General features: G+C 39.1%; 1 protein-coding gene across 3 annotated transcripts in view; it reads left to right on the top strand.

Annotated features, from left to right (window-relative positions):
• LOC135208631 (cuticlin-4-like) overlaps positions 1–6,341 on the top strand; it is a 56,580-nt gene extending 50,239 nt beyond the window's left edge. For all 3 annotated transcript variants that reach the window (XM_064241013.1, XM_064241015.1, XM_064241014.1), the window contains 5 exons: positions 2,562–2,768; positions 3,185–3,270; positions 3,420–3,597; positions 3,770–3,847; positions 3,968–6,341. In XM_064241013.1, coding sequence (XP_064097083.1) covers positions 2,562–2,768; positions 3,185–3,270; positions 3,420–3,597; positions 3,770–3,847; positions 3,968–5,110 — 1,692 coding nt within the window. In that variant the 3' untranslated portion in view covers positions 5,111–6,341. The remainder of the gene's footprint in view (positions 1–2,561; positions 2,769–3,184; positions 3,271–3,419; positions 3,598–3,769; positions 3,848–3,967) is intronic.
• The last annotated feature ends 2,921 nt before the right edge of the window (positions 6,342–9,262 follow it).

Here is a 9,262-nt window from a genome sequence, read left to right on the forward strand (position 1 = left end):
GTTTGCATATCTGTCTCTTCAAGAGATATTTACAATAAGATTACAATATTTATTGATGAATTTCAATGAAACTTGGCAGCTGATTAAATTCTGAGATGGATCCGGACAATTAAAAATACTGAATACTACAGCGTGACCATCAGCTTATTTCTGTTTATTTATGACTGAAACTTTTCTGGCTATGGCTGATTCCGATACCGATTCCTAGAACCAACTGGATCAAAACGAAACCGATTCCCCACTGCTCTGTGATAAATGTTTACCCGTCCGTGCTACTTGCGTGCAGTCACTAAAGGAGGTAAATATCTGTGTAATATGAATGGCACCAACCGCGGTAAATATTATCTTTGAAAACGCATTTAATCGAACTCTAATTCAGACCAGCGTCTGCTAAAACAACTGTAAAACTTATTAAGCATAGTATTCCAGAGTCGTAATCTACACACACGGACACACACACACACACACACACACAGCTACACACACACACACACACACACACACACACACACAGCTACACACACACACACACACATATATATATATACACTACACACAAACAAACTAAAACTACTTTTCATACTCTTGTGGAATACTTTCTCCAGGTATTTATGTGTTTTTGTGTGTGTGTGTGTGTGTGTGAGAGAGAGAGAGAGAGAGAGAGAGAGAGAGAGAGAGAGAGAGAGAGAGAGAGAGAGAGGAAAGCTGCAGATTTATTTGCCACGCTTCAGTGGCCCGAGCAAGGCTCCGGGGACCTTCGCCTTGAAGCTCATCATCTCGTAAGCCCGGTTATAGGTCAAACGAAACACGGGCGAAGCGAAACTCCCCGAGAAGCGAATCAGGAGTCGAAGCGCCGCCGACCGACTCGGAGAATCCTGTTCGAACGATAAATCTTCGAAGCTCCTTTCTCCTGGCCTGACTTCTTGGGGCAATAGTGTCAAGCCACCAGTATTTGGCGTGAGGCCACCTTGAATAATACGGGGGCAAACATGGTCATTTTTGTTCTGAGGAATGAATGAAATGTTTATAATGAAATGAATCAATCTAAAGTGAGGATTGTCGGTGTTGCACGCAAGAAAAATGTGTGCTTGATCTGTATTGTACGACGTAAGATGTTTCGGCGTAACGAGGAATATCGTCCGGTCACCAGCTTTTGATAGTTACTGGACTACCTTCGGTTGTTCTTGACCTCTTCCGTAGCCCCTTTTTCTCATTTTACGTAAAGACAAACACACACACACACACACAGAGAGAGAGAGAGAGAGAGAGAGAGAGAGAAAGTGGAACAGAACTCAGGAAACTGGGGGAAAATCCATCTCTTCCCTTTTATATTCGTATGCATGAATAGACAAATGCGTTTGAGTAAATTGCCCCTTTGCTTAAAACCAATTGGCTGACGACAAAATTGTTATATAATAAACGCAAGGAATAGAAAAAGATACGGACAAAGAGCCGAGGGGTAGAAGGGGAAAGCGGGAAGTTTTGGCAATGCTAGTGTCTCGGGGAGAGGGGAGCGGCGGGGGGTGGTTTGTGGTCCCGGGAGAGGGAGGGTGGTCTGGCGTTCCTAAAGGCAGCCATGTGACCCACTGGCCGCTATTGCTAGTACTAACCCCTAACCATGGTCTCCCTCCCCTCCCCCCAGCCCTCCTAAGTAACAGACACCCACTTTTACACACCCATCTATCTAGTAGCGCTCACTGTTCACACATGAAATAAAAAAATATAAAAAAAAAAAAATGTAAAAACTGCCAAGAGCACACGTTTATCGCTCGGACGCTGCTGCGGTCATTTTAAAAGAGCTCTGGCACAGATATTTCAGTCTTCTATTCTGTGTTCGTCTCATCCTTGGAAATTATACTCAAATTTGTCTCGATTTACTGTTGTTATACTTAGACTGCATATATATATATATATATAGATATATATATATATATATAATATATATATATATCATCGATGTTATTCCCGAAAAAAAAGCGAATCGGGCAACAACCGAAAAATTGCGCATTTAGCAAATCCCATATATATCAAATACAAAAAGCTCAGAAGCTAACAAATTGACATTTACTGAAAATTTTCTATCGAAATTTAGTACTAACTAATAGATTTGACGACTCATCACTACCCAGGCCTTCAACGCCAAAGACGCGATTTGAGACACTTACGGATTCTCTATTTATGACCTAAACTCACTTAGTGTTTCCTTACTGTATTTCTTGGACTTTCAGCACAGTCTGTTTTCGTTATGATTCAATTAGTGTAGGTCATTTTGATATGGTTGTTTCATTTCCGCAACTCTCACAAAACCCAAAGAGGGCGGTGTGAAACTGAAATTCAGGCTTTAATTATTTGGTTCAGCTTCATAAAACCGTAATTACCTCATTTATCCTGTATTAAAGAGCAAAATACAAATACAGACTGGGAATTATAACCCCCAAAGTAAAGTACAGAACTTACTGAATAATCACAATACACAAAGAAAACTGCCAAGTGTGAATAAATATACTATAAAAAAAAAAGTTTCGAACGAAAATGACTGATTTCTAATTTTCTCTCAACAGGGTCAAGCCTACGACCAGAATGCCTTAGATTCGGCGTCCTTGCCAGTAGAACACAGAGGGGCAGATGGCTTCGGTCCCCACCTGGGTGGTGGTGTGGGTCTTCCTGGCGTCGGGCTCCCGGGCGTGGGTCTCCCAGGCTTGGGAGGTGGCCCCGAAGAATCCTGGCCTCTGTCACAACCTGACATGCCCTCAATCAAAAACCTCCAGGTGGGTCAGACTTAATTTTGATTGCAAATTTCACCCCTTTTGGTACACTTCTGTTTAATAATGGCCACTTCCTTATTTATTATAGCGTGATGGTCATTTAGTTTTTAGCCACTTGATTTAAATTCTACCAGGGATCAATTTTAAAATTCTCTTTTTGTTCAATTATTTTCTTCTCATACAATTAATCATTTACATTGTTCCATGAGAATATATACATACTTGAATACTAATATAAATGAAATCTCAAGCTGGCAATTAATCTAGCTATGGATGTTTGCTACTGGAAATGAGTTAATCCTTGTTAACATTTTAGGATTTTTTATTTATTTGTAATATCCTCCAAGTGACTAACATCCATTCTTAACAAAAGAATAAGCTTGGACTAACTCTGACTATATTCATTTTATACCTCACAGGTCCAGTGTGAGAAATCTTTCATGCGCGTGAATGTGGAGTTCGATAGACCCTTCTATGGCATGATCTTCAGCAAGGGCTATTACAGGTAAGCATTGTCTTGGAAATTTGGTATGAAAGTCAGATTACTGGTGTAACTGTTTAAAGAGATCCTCAAACTTGGTAATCTGTACACAATTAAATTTAAACTTTCTCCATCTCTCGAAAAACTTACTAAAATTCTCTTCATTTACTCAGCGATCAGAACTGTGTGCATGTCCAGCCTGGGTCAGGTCGTCTACAGGCTCAGTTTGACATCTACCTCAACAGTTGTGGAATGACTTCCTCAAGCTCTGGCAACTATGGACAGCCAACACCCTCCGGTACCTTCATTGAAAACACTGTCATCATCCAGTACGACCCTCTCGTTCAGGAGGTAAGATCAATTTAAAGTTGTGTACTCTGCATTGGTGTCAACATACCTCTAGGACCATTCATCCCGAATATAAAATTAAAATAAAAAAATAGAGATTTCAGCATAAATTCAAAGCTGAAATATTAGGGTCAAACTATATGGTTGATTCACAAACATACTTTCCATTTCATAGGTCTGGGATGCTGCCAGGAAGCTCCGTTGCACATGGTACGACTACTATGAAAAATCTGTCACCTTCAGGCCTTTCCAGGTGAGTGTCCCTTCCTCCTTGTTATACATGACTTTAAAAGCCAGAGATAGTTTCTTACAAATAAATTTCTTTACTGGGAAGAAATATATCAATTAAATATCATCGTTTCTTTATCAACAGGTTGATATGCTGAATGCAGTTACTGCCAATTTCTTAGGAGATAATCTGCAGTGCTGGATGCAAATCCAAGTTGGAAAAGGTCCATGGGCATCAGAGGTTTCTGGCATTGTGAAGATTGGTCAGACAATGACCATGGTTTTGGCAATTAAGGACGATGAAAATAAATTTGACATGATGGTCCGAAATTGTGTCGCTCATGATGGCAAGAGAGCTCCCATTCAGTTAGTTGATGAGCGAGGCTGCATCACTCGTCCCAAAATCATGGGTCGTTTCCAGAAAGTCAAGAACTTTGGAGCTTCAGCATCAGTTGTCTCCTATGCCTATTTCCAAGCATTCAAATTCCCTGACAGCATGAATGTTCACTTCCAATGTGTCATCCAAGTATGCCGCTACAGTTGTCCTGAGCCACAGTGTGATGGATTGCCATTACCACCCACTGGCTACCAAGCTGCAGCAAGCGACCAAGTTGCTTCTGTTGCAGCACTGCCAGGCTCTGGACATCCTGACCCACGTACTCCTAACAGTGCCAATGCCATCCCCGACGAAGTTGCCCCAGTTTATGCCGCTCAGCGCCAGGCTGAAGAGACCGACAACATCTTGCCAGAGGAACACGACAAGAACATTCCATTCCCCGTACCAGTTCCTCTCAAAGCACAAAGTGTCGATCTTCCTAGACCTGGATATCCTAATGTAAACCGCCAAGGTAGTCTCATGGATAATGCTGGAAGACCTCGTAAAATTGACTTTGATGCTTTAGATGAAGAAGAAGAAGAGACCCCTGATGCACGCAGAAAACGGTCAGCTGTTCTTCACGTATATCGTCGAGCAGCACAAGAAATGACTGACGTATCCACAGCAAGAGTAATTCAGGTTGTGGCTCCTGGAGATGTCGCCTTCAACTTGAATTCCGCTAATGAGACAGTCGTCGTTTCAGAAATGTTAGACGACCCATCAAACATCTGTATGTCAGCTACAGGATTTGCTGCTGGCCTTGTCATGTTGTTACTAGTTCTCACCATTGCTTGTTTGGTAGCCTGCTTCCTGTACACGCGAGTCAGGACTTTCAACGCCAAGGGCAGTGTTACAACTTTTGTGCAAGGTTTCGACAATCCTGAATTCGTCAAGGTGGCAGCAACTAACTAAAACGACCACATTCACCCTGAACTCTGCACTGTGCCATACCGCTGCTACTGACCACATAAGTCATGTGATTTCCACCACATGCCTAGAACTTCTTGCTTCTTCACGCCCTGAGCATCGTTACCCAACGACATGCCGTCTGTCGCTTGTCGTAGCGCTGAGCTGGGCAGGGGTGGTGATAGTTCCTTTTCAGGGGTGTTCTATTTCTTAACATTTTTTTTTTCAAACGTTATCCTAAACCTCAACCTATTTATTTAACGTAGTAACGAGATGTCAATGCATTTTAGTACAGAATACGTTTATAACCAGTTGTCTTTCAATGACTGTGCGTCAGATTTCCCCCTTCCCTCGAGTAGATGTAAATTTAGATACCAGCGTAAGAGCTTTACTCTTCATGTTACCAAAGGTAGAAGAGAGGAAGAGTTCCTCACACGACTCATTCTGTACTGTAATGAGACATCAATGCATTGTTAGAATCTGTCCAACGTTTCTCAACTTTACCTCCGCAGTTTTTATCTGTCTGTTGAATTTTTTTTATTCCATGGAATTAGCTGGCCTTATTCCAGAGTATTAATGATTTTTATTATATTAATTTTGCATTATATGTAAACTCCGCACTCTTAGTCTCTTCGTAGTACTGCATCACGTGTTCATAAGTTATGGATATTAAGCCCAAACAAAATACGATATTATATGTAATTTCAGCATGAATGCGATTGAGTTATGCACAACATGAAATTTTTTCTATGTACACGTCTCAATTAAGCTGTTAACTTAATATTTCACTGCATTTTTTAAGTTCATTTTATCTAAAGCTTTAACCATTATTTACGAGACCTTGGCCCCAGCATTTACAATATCAGGCTTTGCCAAACATATGCTGACTCCTCTCTTCAGAACTGATTTATAAGCCTTTTACATGTGACCCAAAAGACCTGGTCTTAACGGAATTCTTTCTACACATGTGAGTGTTCCAGTAATGCTTAAAGAACGTAATGCCATTTGGCATTAATTATGATCAGTCAATAGCACGTGAAGGTGTGTGAGATTTTTTTTATTGTCTGTTTTATACACCATGGTTTTACTTTTTTTTAAGCAATGAACCAATGTTGTCCAGCAGAAATGCGGGATAATTTCCACTGGGTATTTTTCAATTATTTATTGTAAATATTTAAGCATATTTATTAGTTCATTGTAATATTTATTTGTAAATCTGTAATAAAGTCATAAAAAATATTGTCTTTGATAACCTTCAAGTTACAAGCACTATGTATATTTTTCTGAAAGCCGAGCGCAATTTTGTAAGGAAAACTGTCGATCTATATCCTTATTTCTTACAGAAAATAAACAATTTTATAATAATAACTTACTTACGAATCGACAAGTATTATTTCGTACAGAAAATAATTTTTTTTATAATAATAACTTATCTTACGAATCGACAAGTACGTTATTTCAACCTGAAAGTTCTATGTGTATTCTATGTTTTGTATGAAATAAGCCAAAGGCGCCATGCTCCAAATATAGCCTTAACAGAGCAAAATGTTCATATGAAAAACAATAACTGATAACTCCAAAAATACAAACAGATTGAGACATATGTACGCCGTTTTGAAACTGCATTATATTCTCTTGATACTTGTAAACATCCGACTCTCTTTCCTCCACAAAGTGAATTGATTGATTAATTAATTAATTACAGTGCGCCATAACCGCCGGGACACTGAAGACAACAAAAACCTATTGCGGCATCCAACATAGGATTGGATGGTGGTCCTCGACGAAACGTTTAGCACGCCCTAACCATGAATTATTATTTTTAAAAATCCTTACATTTCTTCTGGAATAATGTTCTAATCATGATTTTGTGTTGATGCAGAAAGCTTCGCATGCAGTTTCTTGCTTAAAACTGACACCATGGGGTTGGAAATAAATGAGTTTCAAAAGTCGATATCCTTATTGAAGACTGAGTTACCACCCAAAGCACAATAGAGATCTGCTTATCAATGTCTGTTTTACTATGGTTTAACCACATACCCCAATGACTACACCACATACAAAAAATGACAAATAAATATGCAAATAGAATACTTCATTTTGCATTAAATGTACGTCATCTGTATACTGTCCTATCTCATTTTCAAGGACATCTATCGGGGGAAAAACGAACGTCATCTAAGACTCCACACACCCCAACACACCACCGTGGAAAACACACACACACACAAAGCCGCTCTGTATCAATCACTTAAAAGACTCGCCTCTGAACCAATGTAAATGAAGCCTGGACTAAGCAATTTTCAAAGCAATGTTTGATGCAACTCATTCAATCTAAACAGAACAAAAGATACGTTACGAATTATAAGTATCTCGTACTTACCGTTGGTTCCAGTGCCGATCCTCTGCTTCATACGAGAGTATTACCGTGAAAACTTCTGGCTAAATTAGAGTTCCGTTTCTGTTAATGTTGGCGGTTAATTCAATCACATTCTGAAAGGAAAATTGTGAAAATCCTATACTTATATATAAAAATAAATCAATGGCCTGTAATATTACAGGGTTATAAATTACTTTAGTTTCCCAAGCTACCTTTGAACACAGAAAACAAAGCAATATTTACTATAGAAAATGAGTTCATTTTAATGGGATACTGTAGCTTTTGTTATATCATGAATCCAATGTAACATTATTTTAAATCCAATGTTATCTGAAATAGCAGCAGCAGTTTAAGGTAAAACTTGAAACTACTACCGCGGCCGTTTCCAGCCAGTTGCCGACCGGAATATTTACCGAATTTTGCCCATGGATTTTTTTGTTTGCTTATGGCATTTACGTTCATTGTTTTGTTTTACGTACTTCCCGAAGGGGCTGGTGCTAAACACAGCGGTTATTTTGCACGTACAATGGAAGTTACCGAAACTATTAAGGTACAATAGTACTTTCAAGCTCTATAAATCCCTAATTAATCGACTTCCACCATTTGGTTCATCACAGTAACGCCGGAAATGTAGCCTTCAACCTGGACGTCATTACTAAATCTGTCTTCTTCTCTTCCTCCTAAACTGGACATTTTCTTATTACCTTCTTTTCTACCTATTCCTCCCATCCACCGCTTTCCACTTTTATAACCTTATCCCTCCCAATTCACCTTCCTCATCTTAACTTTCCCGAACTTGCTGCACACCTCTCTTTGCCCTCTGTTTCTAATTTTTTTCTCCTCCCGTTTTCTATACAATTCACTTCATTTCTTCCTCCCGATATCACTCATACAAGCCTCTCTCTCCTATTTTCTAATCCGTCGTTCTAATGTGCATTTTCACCTCTCTCTCCTTACTGTTTCTCTACCTCTTTCACGATTTTAATTCCTCTTATACATCACCTCTTATTTATCATCTTATCTCCATCATCAATCTTAATTCTTACTTCATTTTCCTTCTATTCCTGTCCTCGTCTTACTGTACTTCTTCCACCTCATTTGATTCCCTCCTCTTCTTCATTTCTTGCCATCATCATCCTTTCCTTTTTCTTTATCCTCTACTCTTTTCTTTCCCCCTTCCACCCCTTTCATCTCTACTTACCCCTCCTCCTTTCAGTTCACACGCATCCTCCCCCTCTCCCTCTTTCACATTTCTTTAATTTTGGATTGGTCTCTGCCTTCGTTATGCATTTACACAGCCTTTTGATTTGCAGTAAATCACACTACTTGTGTAAACTGATGCAATTGCTCATTGCTAGTTACATTTATGTTCATAACTGCTTTATTTCAATATTTGAAACTGATACAGTATGTACAACAGAAGATACCATTCCTAAAGAAGTTTTAAATAATTTTTTTTCTTGGATACCAGTGAAAACATGCTGTTATACATATATCTAAAGTTTTAGTATTTTGAACCTAAATAGTGGCAGTGACTAGAAGAAATGGAATTAAATATAATTTTACTTATGCTTCTGCTATGCAAAGGTGCATTGCTCAAGTTGGGCAACTAAAACCCTAGGCAAAATATAATTTCCCAGTAGAATTTTTTACGAAATCCAGTGGATCCACTGACTCAACTAAGCACAGTGCAGCAAATCCTATGTTTCACATTAACTCTTCAGCTCACTTGTGATGCACTGAAATCTCATTCTTAATACAACTCCAAAATCTGTTAC

Source organism: Macrobrachium nipponense, chromosome 35 (genome assembly GCF_015104395.2).
Source record: "Macrobrachium nipponense isolate FS-2020 chromosome 35, ASM1510439v2, whole genome shotgun sequence".
Lineage (NCBI taxonomy): Eukaryota > Metazoa > Arthropoda > Malacostraca > Decapoda > Palaemonidae > Macrobrachium > Macrobrachium nipponense.